The sequence below is a fragment of the Lipophrys pholis genome, assembly GCF_963383615.2.
Source record: "Lipophrys pholis genome assembly, chromosome: 5".
Taxonomy (NCBI): Eukaryota; Metazoa; Chordata; class Actinopteri; order Blenniiformes; family Blenniidae; genus Lipophrys; species Lipophrys pholis.
Window position 1 is genome coordinate 3,141,371 of NC_137628.1, and position 20,235 is coordinate 3,161,605.

At 46.6% G+C, this 20,235-nt stretch overlaps 2 protein-coding genes across 4 annotated transcripts; both read right to left on the reverse strand.

Moving 5' to 3' along the window:
• Window positions 1-310: 310 nt before the first annotated feature.
• dennd1c (DENN domain containing 1C) lies at window positions 311-12,056 on the reverse strand. 3 transcript variants are annotated; one of them, XM_080464201.1, is made up of 23 exons: window positions 11,848-12,056; window positions 11,452-11,516; window positions 11,041-11,084; window positions 9,758-9,807; window positions 9,550-9,669; window positions 9,407-9,476; window positions 8,188-8,268; window positions 8,038-8,094; window positions 6,873-6,926; window positions 6,683-6,793; window positions 5,568-5,668; window positions 5,361-5,406; window positions 5,162-5,263; window positions 4,301-4,426; window positions 4,095-4,193; window positions 3,489-3,579; window positions 3,325-3,365; window positions 3,184-3,234; window positions 3,062-3,109; window positions 2,873-2,980; window positions 2,601-2,683; window positions 1,712-1,922; window positions 311-1,548 (listed from the first exon to the last, which is right to left on the reverse strand). In XM_080464201.1, the coding sequence occupies exons 1-23, from the start codon at window positions 11,862-11,864 to the stop codon at window positions 649-651; spliced, it is 2,676 nt and encodes an 891-aa protein (XP_080320327.1). In that variant the 5' UTR covers window positions 11,865-12,056; the 3' UTR covers window positions 311-648. The 3 variants fall into 3 exon arrangements, with proteins under 3 accessions (XP_080320327.1, XP_080320326.1, XP_080320328.1); XM_080464200.1 differs by having other exon boundaries at window positions 2,873-2,983; XM_080464202.1 differs by lacking the exon at window positions 8,038-8,094 and having other exon boundaries at window positions 2,873-2,983.
• A 2,451-nt stretch (window positions 12,057-14,507) lies between these two features.
• LOC308109913 (tubulin beta-4B chain-like) lies at window positions 14,508-20,014 on the reverse strand. Its single transcript, XM_080463764.1, has 5 exons — window positions 19,771-20,014; window positions 17,448-17,556; window positions 17,257-17,367; window positions 16,245-16,489; window positions 14,508-15,614 (listed from the first exon to the last, which is right to left on the reverse strand). Exons 1-5 carry the CDS (start codon window positions 19,825-19,827, stop codon window positions 14,802-14,804), a joined length of 1,335 nt encoding a protein of 444 aa, XP_080319890.1. The 5' UTR covers window positions 19,828-20,014; the 3' UTR covers window positions 14,508-14,801.
• Between the last annotated feature and the right edge of the window lie 221 nt (window positions 20,015-20,235).

Consider the following 20,235-nt stretch of genomic DNA (forward strand, 5'->3'; position numbering starts at 1 on the left):
ACACACACACACGCACTGCTGATAACAGACTTTCAATAAAACAATAGAAATGAGGTGTCCAGTGACTTTACTGTCAGTGGAATAGTTTATGAACTTCATCTTATTAAATCTACATAATTAGTTGCTCACCGGTCAGTTCGTACACCACAGCATCCGTGTGGTAGTTTCTAAGCTATGAAATCCCTTTAAAAGATGAAAAAAAAAAAAAAAAAAATATATATAAAAGGACTGAAATATTCCACTCTTTAATCTGGACGGTGGCAAGAAACTTATTTTCAGGAATCCTCTTGTTTTTAAGACTTAAAATGTGATAAAAAAATCACTGCTACATGTTTTGATGGATATTAGCAGTCGTAAAGACGTTAAATATAATCGTGACAGCTGGACATTTTAGAACTATTTCACAAACCGTTTTTTTTCTTGCCACTGTCCATCACAAGATGAGGTGTTTTCCTCTCTCCTTGAGATCAGTGAAACAAACGTTAGCAGATGTAATTACTCCATGATGAAGTTACTGTGAAACACTAGAATCCAACAAATACACTTTTTTTTTTTTTTTGCCCTCCATGTTTGTGAAACATTCAGTTGCTCTCGTCTTTACACTGAATTTGCTGAAGCGACAAAAGCTCAGATCAGCAGTTTTGGTCTTCAAGCTTCAAATCTCTTCTTGAGTTCGGACACCTTGACGGGAGGACGGCCGTCCTCCTCCGGCGACGCCTCTGAGCGGCTCTTTGTTTCCGGGTGACACGGCGGGTCACGGAGTTCACTCTCCAGGCTTCGCGACGCCTCGCAGGGCCTCCGAGGTTCAGCCAAGGCCTTGATCCTGGAGTTAACGGGGACGCCCTGGCCGGGTCCTGCAGTCTGGAAGCGGGCTTTAGCAGACTGCACTTTAGGGGGAGGGGGTGTGTGTCTGGCCTCTCTCTCCTCTTCCCCGCTCTTCGCCCTCTGACCTGCTGCAGCGGCGCTCGGTGGCTCACGGCTGGTCGTCCTCTCCGTCTCCGGTCGTCCTTGTTGCTCCTCGACAGGAGCTGCTCCTCGCTGCTCCTCGTCCGTCTCTATTCCGTCCTCTCCTCCGTCCTCTCCTCCCTCCTGTTTCTGCATCTCAGTTGCTTTTCCTTCCATCTCTCTTTCCTCCTCATCCCGATAATGTTCACTTGCCTTTTGATCTTTCAAACGTTGGTCCTCCTGCTCCTCCATCAGTCCATTCAAGGGATCCTCTTCTGAACCGCCTCGTCGTCCCTCAACTCTCGTCTCCCACTGCAGGTTCACTTCCTGACAGTTGCTTGTTTTGTCTGTTTCTTCTTCTTGGTTGCCATTAACTTCATCCCACTTGACGCCGCCCTTCCTCCGTCCCCGTCCTCGCTCTTCCACTTCGCCTGCCGCCTGCAGCTCGTCCGCCTCCTCCTCCGGGACGCTGCTGTCCGGGCACAGCCAATCGGAGTCCTCTGCCAGGTCAGACAATTCCTCTGTTGTTTCCACGTTCCAGCTGTGGAGGCTGCCGCTGACGGACAGAGCCAGGCTCTCCTGGCTGGGGGAGGCCGTACCATGCTGGAACAGAGAACACAGAGCCAGTGAGCCAGTCAGATCCTACAGCTGTGTGTGTGTGTGTGTGTGTGTGTGTGTGTGTGTGTGTGTGTGTGTGTGTGTGTGTGTGTGTGTGTGTGTGTGTGTGTGTGTGTGTGTGTGTGTGTGTTCGTGTTCTTCATTTCACCTTTGTGATATAATCATGGCTGTCGGGCCCAAACAGGTCCAGGCTGCGGGTGCCGTACAGCACGCCGCGGTCATACGAGCTCCGGGAACTGAGGCTGTCGAAGATCTCTCCCAGAAGATCCATTTCCTCCGGGTCTGAAAATAATGTGTTCTCTTCTTCCTCGTCCTCCTGGAGCTCAGAGTCAGGCTCAGCAGCCGGTCCAGAAACGGCTCTGACGCCCAACACACACACACACACACACACACACACACACACACACACACACACACACACACACACACACACACACACACACACACACACACACACACACACACACACACACACACACACACACACACACACACATTGGAAAGTCACTTCATTAAAAGTTACCATACTGAGTCTCTATTTCATGTTTGTCTTAATGTTCTGGCTGTCACTGAGTTTTCTGCCTTGTCTGTTTTTGTGACTTCCCCTGCTGTGTCTGATTGCTGCCTCCTGCCTGATGTGTTTCACATGGTTCCAGCTCGATACGTCGGGCTGCAGTTCTGAGTCGTGTTGTTTTTGTGAGTCGTTGCGGCGACTCGAGTCCTCCCTCCACTCTGACACGGACTCGCCGTCTTTTATGTCCAATCAGTTTGGCCAAAGTGGATCATTTCAGTGATAATTAAAACAAACCAACTGAGCACAAAATGAAGCTCGACAAAGAATTTAAATACTTTTGTGAAGTTGAGATTATTTTATTCTCTAGAGAAATTGGATTTGTAATGAAATCTACAGTAAGCGTGACAGAGACTGAATGTGTGTCGTTCCTTCACTTGAAATGATTAAAAAACAGTAAGTTTCACTCTGAAATGTGACGTAAACCTTTAAGTGAGCCAGAATAGCCATTCCCATCACTGCTCACCCATCCCATGATTCTCCAGTGTCCTTCATGCGGTCTTTGTCTCTGGGATTCCTAGATTTGTTAAAAGGCCGACGTGGACGCGACTGACGTTACAATATCAAAGCAAAAGGAGCAACACCACATTTCCAACAAAACATCAGTGTGACACACCGTCAAGCACCAGGAAAGTTGCACAGAGAAGCAGCAGAAGAATCGGAGGAGGGGAGAAGTTCAGTTCGACGTGTCCACTGAGGCGAGAAACGAGTGTCTGAATGTGAGCAGCTGGACCTCACCATCCCATAGTGGTGTGAGATCGGCAGACGGTCCTGGAGACAGTCGGACTGGGCGCGGCGGTGCGACACCGAGCCGCCTCTCTGCAGGCCGAGCTCCTCGCTGCTCTCCTGCTGCACAAAGAAGAAACATTCAAACCAAAAGCACGTCCCCATCCATTCATCCAGGCGTCGCCTTGAACATGCGCTTACTTTGTGATGAAGCAACTTTTTCAAGCCTGACTTGGCAAAGTTTTTGGCCTGAGGAAGACGAATGAAGATGTCAGTAAGACGAACCGGCAGAGCGACAGGCTTCATCCTGAGGCTGGACTCACCCTCACGTTGGCTTTGGACTTCATGTTGAGGATGAGAGCGCCGCCACCTTTCTGGAAGAGAACAGAAGGATCCGGACTGAACTCTCCAACACGAACAGAACAAATCACACGGGAATTCAATGAAGACCAAAGAAAACTCACCTTGAGGTTTCCAACTAACTGCTGATAAGATTTACTTCTTCCTGCAAGAAGACAAAAGATAAACAATGAGCTGTGAAAGCACACACACACACACACACACACACACACACACACACACACACACACACACACACACACACACACACACACACACACACACACACCTTCTGTCATCTCGCATTTCAGTATTTCCTCCTCGAAAAGGTCTTGTGGTTCCTTCCCTGAGTTCAGAACGTCCAGGCGACAGTCGATAAACTAAAAAGAAACAAAAAAACAAAACAATGTGGATGTGTGAAAAACATTTAGAACTTTTTTTAAATTTGATTTTAGAGAAGCTCGTTTCAGTAAAAATGTCAAAGGAAACGTAAAACGAGAGATTCACAGCGACTTAACATGAACGCACGTAAACTTGAACGATAATATTACTACAGTAGAGTAGAACATCGGCAGCTTTGTTTTAAGTGGATATTAAAAGGACCTTTAATCAGTGAGAGATACCCAGAGAGAAGACGCGTACAGAAGATGTCTAGTAGAGCAGATGTCCTGATATTTCCACACTGATGATACAAGAAGACCCAGCAGTTTGATGAAATGTTTTCCCGTTTTACCACAAAGTCACATCTATTGTGTTCATGTTTTATCTAGAATGTTTTCTAAAAACCACCGAATGTTGTCAAAAAGCAGCCCGACTGTTCAGAACAAGCGTAATCTAATCAACACCGACGCCTCCACGGCTTCCCCCTGTGTCCAGCAGAGGGCGCTGTGTCTACCTGCTTGAAGAACTGCAGGTGGATGGCGCTCTGGAGGAACTGCTTCATACTGGAAGACTTGTGGTCGAGAAAGATCTCCTCGCTGAAGCCCACTTCATCCTGCGAGAACACAAACACACAGGTTTTTCTGCTGATTGCCTGAGAAGGATCATAAATAATAACAATAAAAGACGTTGATAGTGTTTGCGTGAGTGTGAGTGTGTGACCTGGAGAGTCTGCAGTGCGTCTCTGTAGCCGCCGAACAGCAGAGCCTGAGCCTTCAGGAAGGCCCGGGAGACGCCGCAGCCACGAGACACCGCCTGCCGCTTCAAACACGCCTTCAGACCAGACATCTGACACGAGGTTAATCAACGTTACTCGTTTTACTGATCAGGAATAATGATCCACTTTCATAGAGCTCCCTTTCATCCATCTGTGTCTCTATCAGACACTCCCAACCTCCAAAAATCAACCGAACATCCACAATCTGATCAAAACATGAGATCAGGATGACATTTCCAGAAACACAATAACTGAATTAAGGATATTTGGCAAATAATTCTCTGCCCGTCGGCTTCTAAAACGTCTGTGTTTTGTCCTGGTAAGTCTCCTGAACATGATCATTGTAATAAAGTGCACATTATTGAAATGACCAAACGTTACCTGGCACATCTTTCAAGAGAACCTTGACCATGTTTTCATGAATCATCACAGTTTTACTGATGATGTGGATATTTAAAGGGTCTAAAGTCTCAAAACACAATAGGTGCCAGAGTCTTGTTGAAGTTTGTTCCACATTCAAACTAACTTCAAGAAACAGCTGACTTAAAATCAGATAAAACAAACTTAACTATAGTTTCTAAGTAGCTTTTTGATTGGATCATCCGTATGCACTTTGAGTGAATGTTTTCTATGATCTTATCGTAATCGACCTGTCACGGCGCATCTTCAGTGCCTGGAGGACCCACACTGTGATTTCTTTGTTCAGCTCGTGAATTTAGTGAGTCTGGTCAAGTCCACAACCGCTGATCCAGAAAGTACCCAGCTTCATGTTATCGATCACAGTAACTCTGCGGAGCTTCTATTACCACGTCTGACGGGATCCTCTTGAAGTCGTCGAAGGGAGTTTCCAGTGTGTTGCTGTCCACGTTCAGAATGACAACCTCCTCCAAGTCTCGACTCCTCACCCACTGTCACACAAACACAAAGAGTTCAATCCAAGATCCTGAAGACAAACTTAGTGAAACAATTTGGTTTCACAGGATGAACCTTCGCTGTTAACTTTACCTCAGATAAGCTGCTGTGGACTCCGATTAGGTAAGGAGTGGGAGCACTGCAACCAAACATGAGTTACTAGGTCACTCTGAGGATGGATGGATGGATGGATGGATGGATGGATGGATGGGTGGATGGATGGATGGATGGATGGGTGGATGGGTGGATGGGTGGATGGGTGGATGGGTGGATGGGTGGATGGGTGGATGGATGTCTTACCAGCAGTAGTCCAGCAGGTGGGGTGGTAGAACGGGTATGAAGATGTGTTGCCAGTACATGGGGTATAACACAGCACTGAGTGCGTGCACACAGGATGTCAACTACACACACACACACACACACACACACACACACACACACACACACACACACACACACACACACACACACACACACACACACGGTAATAAAAAACAAGCAAACATTTTTCCTAATGTGAGTAACGATATAAGGGAATGTTCCTGCATGTAGGATTAAGAAAAATGTCAATATTTGTGTTAAAGTTCAGGGATTCGAAGCAAAAGTCCCTCAGAATGTACAAATTACAGATACATGAAGAATCTAGAAAGGTACAGTAACAATTACTTCCACGTGTGGGACTGAACTAAACTGTACAAGTTGGTGGGAGAACCGTGAAGCTCCTCGTGACCTCGAGTCGGATGAAGCAGTACTGAAGATGAATGAATGAATGAATGAATGAATGAATGAATGAAAGAATGAATGAATGAATAAATGACCTCTCATCATGTGTGAGAGTGAGCAACACAGTTTCAAATACTCTTTGTCAGGTCTACTTCAATTAAGTTCATTACGCCTTTAGTTTGGCCAGAAGTATTTTGTCCTCTTCGTTAAAAGGAAGCAGTTTTATTCATTTATTTTTTAACAACAAACCTGCTAAAGGATGTGAATTATATGTGGTTAAAAACCTAATTATCTCAAAAGAAGAAAGCAAAATAAGTAGAAGTGGTGAAGTAGATGTTTACAAAGTACCTTTGACGTGTGTCGACGATGTTCTTCTGTCGGATGTTTCTGATGAAGAACACCGTGGAAACACGACAAAGGTACTTTGTAAAAAGCAACTGCGTCTATCCATAAGTACTTTGCTGTCTTCTCTTCAGGGAAGTTTTTCCAGCAAATGTTAAATCAGAAACGTCCTCTGACGGAAGAACACCGTGAAAAAGAAATAGTCAGGACATGTGTTTTAAAAAGCGACCGGTCTGAGGAGAAGGAAGCAGAATTCCCTTTGTCGGGACTGTTTCCTGAGTCGTGGCCCGAGTGAGTCACTGTCCACAGCAGAAGAGACTGAGGAGACCGGACAGGAAACGCCGTCTCACCGTGCTCAGTTTGCTGGCGAAGATGAGGATGCGTCTCTCGAACAGCATGCTGGCGTAAAGCTGAAGCAGATTCCCCACGTCCACCGCCACGATCAGCTCGGTCAAGTTCCTCTGGTCAACACAGTCACAAGCAGACGTCAGTCACCTGCGTCTCGTTCCGCCCACCACATCCAGCTTTAGATTTTCTCACATTCTCAGGGATGGACGGGAGACTCCGGGGGTCCGGGGCGATGAAGTATGGAGCCTGTTCAAGACAAATAACGCGTTATCGCTGCGGGAGACGGACACATTGGGTTCAGGATTAGTGTTAGTGTTCATTAAAAGTTAGATTTTAAGATTTCATTCCAAAATCAAATGTCAAACAAGTGACTCTGTAAAACGACCGTAAAGTTTGGTAACGTAATTCAGGATTCATGTTCCCTCAGTTCAGCTTCCTAATCTGTGACCATATAGACATTCGAACTGTATCCTAAAAGAAATATTACAGTCGTGTTTTGTTTTTTTGAATCTCTGCAGCCTCACAGCAGGAAGCTCTCTGCCGCGGGTTCAGTCCTTTGACTCGCTCTGCGGGCAGTTTCATGTTCTTCCCTCCCATAAATCTAAAAACATTCATTTTAAGGTTAATTCATGAATTCATGTGGGTTTTCCTCCCATCACAGGGTTGTGGGTTCAATCCCCATCTCACCCTGAATTTCTCGCAGTGGAGGCCTTGAAAGGCGACACGTCGCCACTGGTGTGTGTGTGTCTGTGTGTGTCTGTGTGTGTGTGTGTGTGTGTGTGTGTGTGTGTGTGTGTGTGTGAGTGTGATTAACAGTGTAAAGTACTTTGAGAAACTTTGAGTCCATAAATTGCCCATAACTGTTCTTGTGTCTCTAAGTTTCATTCCCACTGAATTAATTCGGTGTAGGTGAATTTAATCTGCATCACAACATGCATGAAACGATTAAGCCTGACGTTCACATCGTCACCGCAGGAGGGTTTACAACTTTAATGACATTTTCTCAATTTTCATACGAATAATTTTCATTCTGGAATGAAATTCTTGGGAGTACAGGGAACGAATGAGAAGAACCCTGCAGCTCGAGCTGTGAGCCACGCAGACACATTTCTCATGGGACAAAGGACCTGCTGTGGAGTCAGTAAAGTCATGGGTTATTCGCGCATCCAGATGAATGTGAGACGTCAGCGCCGACCAGATTAGGTTCAGCTTGAATATTTAGTTGATTAGAAAGTGGAGGGACACGACGGTTAGTCTGCACACGCCGGCTGCAGTGACCAAGCACAGAAAGCAGAGGTTTTCCAGCAGGAGTTAGTCTGCTGGGCCGCGACGATCGCAGACCTCCGGAGGGACTCACCGCCTCTCGTCCCTCCACAGGAGAGGACGCCTCAGTGCCGAGCAGAACCTGCTCTCCCTCAGAGACAAACACAACACGCTGACCACCATCTGAAGTCACGGCACGGACTTCCAGTGAAACTGAGCTGAATGGATAATGAAGAGAACCTACCATCTGCAGAGTGACCGATCCGGCCGCCAGTGGTAACGGCTGCCTGTAGAGAGCAGCCAGCAGTGACTTCACCTCGCTGGTCTGTTCAACACAACGATCAATGAGATATTCTTCACCCCAACAGGTAGAAAATACAAACACCAATATATAGAGTTCCCTTTAACTGACAGAGTAAAGGAAGACAGTGGTGTATTTATGCCTGTCAATATAAATCCAACAAACAGAACAGAATGTGAGCAACTTACAAACCGAAATTACAAAACCAACAACAAAAGAAAGAAAAACAAAGGAAAGAGTTGAAGAACCTAAGAGTAATTAATAATTAACGAGATTTCTTGTCCCTCATCAGTCTGAACTGTTTACTGTAAAACTGTCATTATCTTTTTTTTTCTTTCTTTTTTTTTTTTAAAGTTTAACTCCCAGAACAGAAACGCGTCTTTATGTCAGTTCTCACATCACATAACTGTTGAATACAAACAGGAAGGATTTTATTCTGAACCTGATGTAATAATTCTCATGTACATACACGTGTATGTGATACACAATATGTAAACAGTTGTAGACTCAAAGTAATAGCTCTTTTCTATAATTTGATCATTGATTCTACATTAGTTTTATTCACATTTCTCCTAATCTCAGCACAGTAGGACACAATATGCCTCCAAAAGTGGAAAATAGAGAATATGTGAGCCTTTCCTACTTAAAGGGGTCATATTACACAGTGTTTCAACACTTTCACTTGGTCTCGTTCATCCAAAAACATTTTATTCAAAGTTTATTGCTCCAAATCCAGCTTTTCCTTGATTTTCCCCCCTTTAATGAAGGATCACAGGAGCTACATTCAGAATCTGCTGTGTCTGTGTGAGCTGGACTGGCTCCGCCCACACACGCCCATCTTGGGAAGAGGAGGAAGTACTTCCTCTCGTGGTGTCAGAGGGGAGGGTGCGATATCGGGTTTGATTTCTGATTCGCTCGTTGGAACACACTTTGTTTTTTCGATTAAAAAAACCAGGGAACGAGATGACAAATTTTTTTTCACTTCTGAGGCGTCAGTCCAGGTATGGGGAGGATTATTACTGTTGGAAAACCATTAGAAAGTGAATCGTGCACAATGGGACTCCTTTAACAGCACAGTGTTCCATCTACAATCACTCCTAAAAACTCGTTTATTTCATCACTAGTCATGAACGCGTGTGAGTGTCGGACAGAAACATCCCACCTGTCCTTTTGAGAGGAAATCCGCCACGTTATTGAGAAGCTTGTAAAACACCTCAAACCACGGAAGATAACTGCAATCAGAGTGAAACGTGTTGGTTATGTTAAAGAGCAGTGGGTCGGTGTCGTGCGGGATCAGAAGCCCACCTGAGCATGCAGAGGCAGGTGTGTGTGCTGTTGGCCAGACGACAGAAGCCGAAGCGTTGGCATCCTTGGAGGTCGGTCAGGACAAAGGTGAAGTGCTGCACGCCCACCGCGTCCCGCACCCTGAGCAGAAGGATGGAGAGAGAGAGAGAGAGAGAGGGGGATGCACCGGAGGAGGAGAGGAGGGACAGGGGGAAACGGCTTTACTCACCTCTGAATGTCGTACGGAAAGCAGAACCTGGGCAGTGTGTGACAGGACTCCTGGAAGGTGGGAAAACATTCAGAAAAACAAATCAAGATGACAAAAGGAAATGTCCCGGTAGCGTAGGTGATGTATAGTCTTTTTTTCAACGTGTGCAGTTTGTGTGTTTCTTTACCCATTTGCAGTGGGGAGTGTAGCGTCACCTAATACATTATGTGATGACGCTGCATTTTGTAATAGAATTTACTAAACTTTGTCGCATTTTGTGATAACGCGTTACATATTGAAATAGTTTTTACAAAATGTGGGTGTCCCACTTTCATTTTAAGAAAGTATAATAATTTGGTGCATTATGTAATGAATTGTGTCCTCCGTCCATAGACATTGGTTCTGTGTTTATTAATGAGGGAAAATGAAGATTCAGTTGGACCAGTCTTTGTCCTGCCCACACAGCAACGGTTGAAAGAATCTAAATCAGGCTGAACCTTTTAGACCAACTGCCGTTGTGGCTGGTGGATTTTTAAAGTTACAAGTCAACCAGTATTTCCACCAGCTGTTTCTTTTTTCCTGAAGAACTGAAACCAGGTTGTTAGTGCCACTGAGTGCAGTTAATCATTTAACCTACATTTTGTAATAACTTTTGCAATATGTAACAAGTTCTGACCAAATGCGACAAAGTTTATTAGAAAATGCGGCAAAAAATTTTTTTTTACAAAATTGCAGCGTTAATACATAATGAGTTGAAAATGTATTACATTACTACATATTGCCCCATTATTACATAATGCGACGCTACACGGTGTCTATCAAATATAACAAGTCCAAAAAGTAGTAAAAGTTGTGTTTTCAAAGACTCCGAGCTCCGTCGGCGTGTAAACAAACCCCCAAAATGCAAAGAACTGCCGTCACTTGAAAATGTGCCTCAGGCACAATGTGCTTTTTTTTACTGGTTCATTTAAACCTGAAGAGTAGCAGAGGTTTTCAGAAGTTTGTCATCTGCCCCTTGGTTCCACTGAGGGCTTGAAATAGAAATATACTCAAGCTCCAGGGTCACACACTGTCGAAGAATAGCACTGACTTTCATTCTTTTTCAGTTTTGGTCACCAGCAGCAGCATTTCTCCACGATTCACCTTTTTTTTTTTTTTATAATTTCAGAAGTGTTAAAGCTCAGAACGACTGTCGTCTGACCCAGTGGACTCGTGATAGATAGACCTTCATGCTGCGCAGAGGTGGAAATGTCAATCAGCAGTTATGTTGTGTGTTTGAAGGAGCAGGAGACACGAGGATTCACCTCATCACTGAAGTCCTCCGGAAACTGGAACGACACCCCGGGATCTGGAACGTCAACATAAATGAGCCGCGTCAACAATGAAATTGAAGAGAAAAACAGTAGCAGGAAGTTTGAGGAGATTTCAGATAAACGTTTTGGCGTCAATTGCTTTGTGCTGAACACCTTCGTCTCACATGTCCACGGTTTTGTGCGTGTGAGACATGGCAGACCGTGGTTTGAACGGTCACGTGAGAGGAAGTATGAGCAAGCAGAGCAGGAGCACCTTCGCATTCGCTACGTGAGGACTCCTGTTTGAAATCCATCTCAAGTCCTCATCAGATCACTGGCAGGCCGGCAGAGCCTGAAACCGCTGAGGGGGACCTCCCTGCGTGGTCGGGACAGTGGATAACAGTGAAGCAGAGACGTTCTCACCTTTGTCTCTGGCGACCGGGCAAGTCGCTTCGAAGAACCAGTGGAAGGTTTGCTCTGGGTTTGGTCTGACAGGAAAGAGATTCACAGCACCGACATGAGCTTCCATCACAGTAACCCTAGAAACACCCTCATCCATTTGTCGGGTTTCTGTCACTCCATTATAACTTACACGAGCATGAACATGTGCATGGTTTGATTTCTAATGTTAATGTGAAGATGTGTTTTGCTTTGAACAAAAGCAGAGAGGAAGTGTGCGGCAGCTGGTACAGGGTAACGAGCTGCTAAAGCAAACTTCCTGTGCAGCCGTGAGAGGAAGTAATGAAACCACAAGAGGAGACTGACAGGCAGGGTGATGGTGGCGATGGGAGTCGACAAACAAGTGAGAGAACGACTTACTTCAGTCGGGAGCCCATGCTGCTGGAGGACGGCTGTGTTTGTGTCCATGTGTTTGTGTGGAAGGAGAGGGAGTCTTCAGCAGATGAGACTCTGACAGGAGGTGAGAATCAAATGAAGGCAGAGCAGCAGCAGCAGCGGCGGCGGCGGCAGCGGCAGCAGCAGAGGCCGTCTTCACAACCAGCAGTGAAGTGACAGAACACTTCCTGATCTGTGTCAATATGTGTGAATGACGTGTGATGAGACCACCTCTCCAATCTCTCACTTCCCTACTTTGCCTCTCTCACTCCATTTTCTGTTTCACTAATGTGAAAGCTGTATTGCCGCCCAGTCACGACACAATAATTCACCAAATTTAAAGCCTCACGCTTTCAGCATGATGATGCAGGATTTGAAGAAACAACACACCAAACACAGCTTCCTCTTTGGTTTTATCTGTCGTACTGCTGCCTCAGTACGTCCAGGATCACGTATCCATCTGCTTTGAGCAGAGACCCAGCTGTTTACATTAAAGAATAGTTTTTAACTATTGAAGACTAGTATGATTTGTTTAAAAGACAAGATGTTAGGTTTGGCTCAGAGGAGGACTCAGGACACTGGACACCATCGTTGCTGGAACAGACGTTCATCTTTATTCCCAATCAGCATAAAACAAAAATCCACATCATCCAAAAAAAAACCAAACAAAAACAACCCCGGAGTCCATGAGATCACAGGAGAACCATGAAGAGACGCTGGACAGTGCCAATACAGGAGCCCAGAACCACTGGAGCTCCAGTCACACAGAAAGACAGACGGACCAAGAACAAGCAGCACAACTCCACCCCTGTTTACACACCGCCATCACCAGGTGCAGACAATCACACACTGGTGAAACACATCAGGGCCGGGAGCGGCAGTCAGACTGATCGGGGACTGAAACCAGAAAATCACACAAAGCGTGAAGCCCCCCTGCCGCCGCCGCTCCCCATCTCCCCATCTCCCCATCTCATCCGTGTAGTGCATCAATATTTGACTTCTGCTGAGTTTACACGGACACAAATAATCAGAGTGAGACCTCGAACCTTCACCTTGACCTTTCAACACGACGATCAAGAGATGAAACGGCGAATGGATTTCTCATACGGTGCTTGACTAGACCCCAAAACGCTTCACACTGTTAATCACATTCATTCACACACCGATGGAGGCGGCGGCCCTGAGGGCGCTCAGTCCATCCATCGGGAGCAGTTCGGGGTTCAGTGTCTTGCTCAAGGACACTTCAACACGTGGACAGGGAGAGAGAGAGAGAGAGAGAGAGAGAGAGAGAGAGAGAATCAAACTTGCAACCATCCAATTGAGAGACGCCCGCTCTCCCAAATGTGCCGAGACAAATTGTTCTGCGAAGGCCTGAAGTCATTCTGAATAAATCAAATGAATAAGAAGTGATGAGTGAGGAGTGAGTCTGTGACGTAAATCTTATTAAAGCGGCGTCGCCACGTCAAAATCAGATGAAGGAACTCAAAAATAGTAAAAAAAAAAACATCGATGCGTCTCACTGTTTTATCCAGCTGATCCAAAGCGTGAAGGCCCTAAGACATGACAGGCAATATAACTGTTTAATCGAGTGTCGGACTCTTGTTATGGTGGAAGTGTGTGGAGGAGAAATGTTACTTTCAACAGACCAAAGGTTAAACATGAACAGTCAAATAGATGAAACTGAAAAAACTCCGTTAATTAAAAAAAACACACGTCTGGAACATTTTCTAAGACTAAGATCAAACGTCACAGCCAAGTTGATCGAGATCTCAAAACTCCATTTCCTGGAGGCGGCACTTCTACACACTAATGACACAACAATTCCTCGGTCCTTTACATTTTACCTGCAACCAGAGCTGAAGAACAGAAAACCTCAATGTGAAGCAGACTTCTACAGCTGCCTGCATCTCGTTACCTCCTGAGCAAAGCAGGTCCGACACTGCCCCCCTGTGGCATAAACGCTCACTGCCTGTTTTTCTGTCCTGCAGGTTTCCATTTTGATTTGTTTCATGCTTCTTTTAACCCTTAAAGGCTCCTGCAGAGCAGTGATCATGTCATTCTTGGTTCTGGCTCCACAATATGAAAATTGGTGAAGAAGCGTGTTTCTAATTAACAAAGCTTGACTGTATTTTAATGGCCTTGTGTAATTTATGGCTGTTTAGTTTGAAAATGTTGGATTTAAAAAAAATAAAAGGACATTAGCCCCCCCCCCCCCCCATTAGTGTATCATCAAATCTCAGACATTGAAAGCATTCTGAATAAACAATTCTGCAAAATCATAAAAAAAATAAAGGCCTAAATATGCAATGTTTGTACTCATGATTTCAGTTTCAAATCAAAATGTTCTATTTTCATAATTTCTTTGCAAGTCTGCAAGAAAAGAAAATATTCTATGATTAGTAGAGATGGTGTCTGCATGTTTCTATTGAAATAATAGAGGATGTAAAGCTGTATCTTCTCTCGACTCAGTAAATCTAAACTCTGGTTTAGGTTCTATATGAACTGAGCTCCTGATTCAATATTCTGCTTTTTAAAACGCCATTTTAACTGCCCAAGATTGATCCTCAGAAATATGCATCGTTATCTATTGGAGGAAAATGATTTTTAAAATTCAAAAAGCAAACAAAGCACAAAACAGAAAAACTCACACCAGCTTTTAATTTTCCCACAAAATTTATTGTAGTTGTTTCCAAATTAGAGACGAAGTAACATTTTAATGCGCGGCTGTGGCATGATGCCGTTTCTCATGAATAATGAAGATGAAGGAAAAGCACCAGACAGAAGAGCAGCAGCTCAGCGTGGCGGTTAGTTTAGTGAGTGAATCCGAGGTCGGACAAGAGGAAGTGGAGGGAAGCAGGGAGAAGATTAATACAGGAGGAAGGAGAGAATGAGAGGATGAGTGGAGTTGTGCCAACGATGAACGAGGGATTTTCGCCTCCTCAGGCCACCTCCTCCTCGCCCTCCTCCTCGAACTCGCCCTCCTCGGCGGTGGCGTCCTGGTACTGCTGGTACTCGGACACCAGGTCGTTCATGTTGCTCTCCGCCTCAGTGAACTCCATCTCGTCCATGCCCTCGCCGGTGTACCAGTGCAGGAAGGCCTTGCGGCGGAACATGGCGGTGAACTGCTCTGAGATGCGCTTGAACAGCTCCTGGATGGCCGTGCTGTTGCCGATGAAGGTGGCGGCCATCTTGAGGCCGCGGGGCGGGATGTCGCACACGGCGGTCTTGACGTTGTTGGGGATCCACTCCACGAAGTAGCTGCTGTTCTTGTTCTGCACGTTCAGCATCTGCTCGTCCACCTCCTTCATGGACATGCGGCCGCGGAACACTGCCGCCACGGTCAGGTAGCGCCCGTGGCGCGGGTCGCAGGCCGCCATCATGTTCTTGGCGTCGAACATCTGCTGCGTGAGTTCGGGCACGGAGAGGGCGCGGTACTGCTGGCTGCCGCGGCTGGTGAGTGGGGCGAAGCCGGGCATGAAGAAGTGGAGGCGGGGGAAGGGCACCATGTTGACGGCCAGCTTGCGGAGGTCGGCGTTGAGCTGTCCGGGGAAACGCAGGCAGGTGGTGACGCCGCTCATGGTGGCCGACACCAGGTGGTTGAGGTCTCCGTAAGTGGGCGTGGTCAGCTTGAGGGTGCGGAAGCAGATGTCGTACAGAGCCTCGTTATCGATGCAGTAGGTCTCGTCCGTGTTCTCGACCAGCTGGTGGACGGACAGCGTGGCGTTGTAGGGCTCCACCACCGTGTCGGACACCTGCAGACACGAGGCACAAACTCAGAACCCGTTTCCATGACAACGCTTAGGGTGAAAACGCACCGTTTTTTGCATTTTTGTTTCTGAAAAGTTGCGCGTTTACGTGGCAACATTTCGAAAACGATGCACATTTACATGGAAACGGCAGAGGCGCTGAAGATGATGCGGTTTTCATGTTGGGTCGTTTGCTGCAGGTTTCATAACCAAAACGACAGAACAATCCGCTCAATGGGACAATAGGAGGACACAGGCGTTCTAGTGGACAGACGACCAAGTTGCACTGTTATTACGGCGACAGTCAAAATAAAAGTACCAAGTCCCAGGAGAAACGGGACTGGGAGTCATGACAGTCTGGAGGAAACATTTCTAGTTTTACAACACTACTAGTTGCTGCAGCCGCGATGCGCATGCGCAGTAGCCGCGTCTACACATTCTCAGAAAGTTGTGTTTCCCGTCATTTCCACGGAGACGGAGCGTTCTCAAATTTCCACCTCAAGTGGTTTTCAGAAAGCTGCTTTTCAGCGGCGCTGAGCACCGTCGCCGTGTAAACGGACTCAAAAGGTTCTCCCGTTTCAACCTGCTAATGTTGCGGCGTGAATAAAGCTCAGCGAGACGAACGAGGCGCGGTACCTTGGGCGAGGGCACCACACTGAAGGTGTTCATGATGCGGTCGGGGTACTCCTCGCGGATCTTGCTGATGAGCAGGGTGCCCATCCCGGAGCCGGTGCCGCCCCCCAGGGAGTGTGTGAGCTGGAAGCCCTGCAGGCAGTCGCAGCTCTCGGCCTCCTTCCTCACCACATCCAGGACCGAGTCCACCAGCTCGGCTCCCTCGGTGTAGTGACCCTTAGCCCAGTTGTTTCCCGCTCCGCTCTGACCTGGAGGGAAAGGGTTAATTCAGTGGGATGTGGAGCGGAACGGTCTAATAATAGAGCCGGAGCTGGCCGCTTCTCTACCGGTTACTTTTCTACTTTCTCATTGAAAAAGGCGTTTCTCAGACACGGAACTGTGGCTTTATGTCCAGTGTTGGCTCTAAAATGAGTTCAGGAACTAATTGGCACACTGCGACTTTAAGAGACTTGCTGTGGCTCAATTTACTGAACTCCTGCAGCTAAACAGGAAATCCAGTGGAGGCATGTTGAGCCTCAGACTTCACTCCTTTTTTTTTCTTTCCTCACAAAATTATCAGACACTGAAACCGTGAAGTCACGTGACCCTCGGAGAGGTTCTGTGGTTTATTGGAGAACTCCAGGGACACAGGAGCTCAGACCAACAGGGGGATTTTGGTAACTTGACTTTCTGAATATTTCGCTCGATGAAGCGCTGCTGGAACCTTCTTGTTTGTTATTTTAACTGATGACCCGTTTCCTTCTCCATCACACTTCAGGATTCTGATGCACTCTCAACTCCATTACTTTCCGAAACTGTAAATTCCTAAGCTGCCAGATAAAAAGGATTTCATGACTTATATTTTATGTATAGAACCGCTTTGCACCTCAGTTTATTATTCATCGATTCACGTTGTGCTCTGCTCCGGTTTGGTTTCTATCTCCTATCAATGAAATTATAGTTGTACTGAAATAATTAAATCTTTTCATGCCATGATTGAGTTCCTGTTGACTAGTGTGTCTTGGGTTTTATCTACCAAAGACAAAGTTGTCTGGTCTGAAGATTTGTCCGAAGGGGCCGGAGCGGACCGAGTCCATGGTTCCAGGCTCCAGATCCACCAAGATGGCGCGCGGCACGTACTTTCCACCTGAAACACAATTTCGGTGAATTTTTGTGAAGCCTTAAGGAAGAAACGGCAGAAAGCTACGGAAGGTCAACGACGCTGACCTGAAGCCTCATTGTAGTAGACGTTGATGCGGTCCAGCTGCAGGTCGCTGTCGCCGTGGTACGATCCCGTCGGGTCGATGCCGTGCTCGTCACTGATCACCTCCCAGAACTGCAAGAGACAAACTCATTTCAACGCAAACTTCTCACACGGGTCACATTGCTCCTACGCGTTAACGGCTCCACGGTAGCAACCTCTGCCCGCTGACAGACCGAGGAACCATGAGAAGGAACAAGGCCCACAGACCGTTAACTCAAACGGTTCCACATAAAGGATAAAAAAAAAAAAAAAAAAGTACATTGATTTCACTGAAATAGCGTTTTCCACTGTGCTTTACATCGTTGATCACATTCACCCATTTCACTGCCATGCAAGGCGCTCGGTCCAGCCAATCGGAGCAGTTTGGGGGTTCAAGGACACTTCGACGTGTGCACAGAATGGGACTAGCACCTGCAACCTTTCCGATTGTGAGACGACTCACTCCACCAACCAATAAGAACCGTGCAGCTTTTTCTTCTTGGGTCATATTTATTGCTCGTACCTCGTTTTAGTTTTCTCTAGTTTGGGACCTTAAAGGTCCATATTAAGTTAAATTCTCTCTCCAGTGGGTTTCTAACAGAAATATGTGTCCCCACATCCCTACCTTTTAGCAAACTTGGGCAAAAAAACAGGCGAATCAGAGATTTTCCCTTCATGACATCATGCGGGGCAATAACCACTCCCCCTGGTAGTGGATGTTCACTTTGAAGCGTTGACATTTCAATAAACCGCCAGTTTGCACAAAGCGGAGTATGAAGACAACGACGGGAGGGTTTACGGAGAGACGCTATTTAAACATTGCAGGCTCGTCGAGAGTAATGATCGTCACTACCAATCAGCAGACGACTGCGTTGTAGTTCCTCTTTATGGAACCATACCAATGCACTAGGTACCCCAAAGGAGGGGTTATGATACAGTACTTTCGGTACTATCCACAAATTTTGGCAGTGGAAATGCACAAAAAAAAGCCAGTACAGGCACATATTGCGCAGTGGAACACTGGCTATAGAGTCATATAGCTCATTAGCATTTAAAGGTACAGACACAGAAACAGCCGGTTCTCAGTAGAGACACTAGAGGGAGTTTTTAGACGGGCTGAAATCCAGGACCGAGGCTGGATTTGTGGAAATACACTTTGAATACAACGTCGTTGGTCCTCTGACATCTGTGTGAAATTGTTGAAAAATGGTACAATAATGCACCTTTAAGGCACAGCAAAGCTAACAGCCATTCGCCAACGCTCATTTCTGTAATGCAGTAAAAGTATTACTGGATATTTCCTCAAGTTTCTCTTTCACACTGTGAACATAAAGATGAGGGTTGTACGATATCAGGTGAACACACCTCATAGTTTAGAGCCGCTATAAAGATGATTGCTGATAGACACTGAGGCAGATGACGCGACAGTGTTTGTGGCTTGAGATTTCTTCTTCAGAACAACAGCGACGCTTCTCTCAGTCCATTAAAATCTTTGTAATTAGTTTCATATGTCCCTCTAAAAAGACATTAGCACATCCTCGTGCGGGCTTCATTGTGAAAATACTGAATATTTCAGTGTTCCCACATGAACACGGCTGAACGAGCTGTTGAGAGACCATTAGATGAACTGTGTTACAGTAATGAGAAACAATCAAAATAGAAATTCAGACACCAAACTGGTGGAAAAACGGGCCGAATTTCTTTGTATGAAAAATCTTAAACACACGGGCACAAGAAAACGGCCTCGCAGCAGGTCTGGATGAGGCGTTTGCACGTTCTTCGTGTCTCTGCTGAAAATACAGCTTGTTGAACTATTATCTTCTGTCTGGAGAATTCTCTTCACGGGCTGGTGACCCGTTGACCCGCAGCCTCAAATCAGCCACAGCGCACGCGCAAGCACACACCCACGGGCACGCGCACGGCCTTGCCGCTAGGGTGTAACGCCGTAGCTTTAAAACTGGGGCGTAACCCTGGAGTGGAACCCTGGAGGGTAGCACAGGGGATATTAGAACGCAGGGCTTTCAACCCTGGAGAAAAACACCTCGGCTGCGGGGCTTTTTTCGGGGCGGAGCAGCATCCAGTGCGACCCGGCGGGATGTCTCCGCCTGCCACCGCCCAGCTGAAGGATGCTTTTGTCCCCCTCCGCCCAGCCTTACACAAGCCATCTGCTGACCCGTTTCCCGCCTCCCCCGGCGGCCAGCCTCCTCTTTATCCGCCACAGAAGCGACCGCAGACGGATTTTCTGTCGAGTTTGACACGCAAACTACCGCCTCTAACCGGTTCATGAAAATCACAGTGTTTCCGTACCTTGGCGCCGATCTGGTTTCCGCACTGTCCGGCCTGCAGGTGCACGATCTCACGCATATTGTATGTGTTTCGGTGACTCTCGGGGATCTGAGGGGGGCGTTGATGGGGCCTCTGGCGGGTTCGTGGCGCAGTTTTTGTGGGGCAGTTGTCGTCTGCTGGTGCTCGGAGCGGCGGCGGATGATGACTTGCGAGCTGCCTGAGACGTGAGATCAGCCTCTTATAGAGCCGCGCGCATTGATACGAAAACACCGATACTACAACCCCTGCATATCTGTCCTTTGACAGTCTCTACTCTAAAATCTATTCACGGAGAGACACAAACTGGTGTAAAAGTGAAAACTATTCGGAACAGTAGCACAACAGTTGTCTAAACAAGCAGGGACTACTTTTCCTTCTGCCAGCTTGAAACACCATCCACTGAGCTGGTGTGCAAAACGAGTGCTCTTCTTCTCCTCTGAAATTACA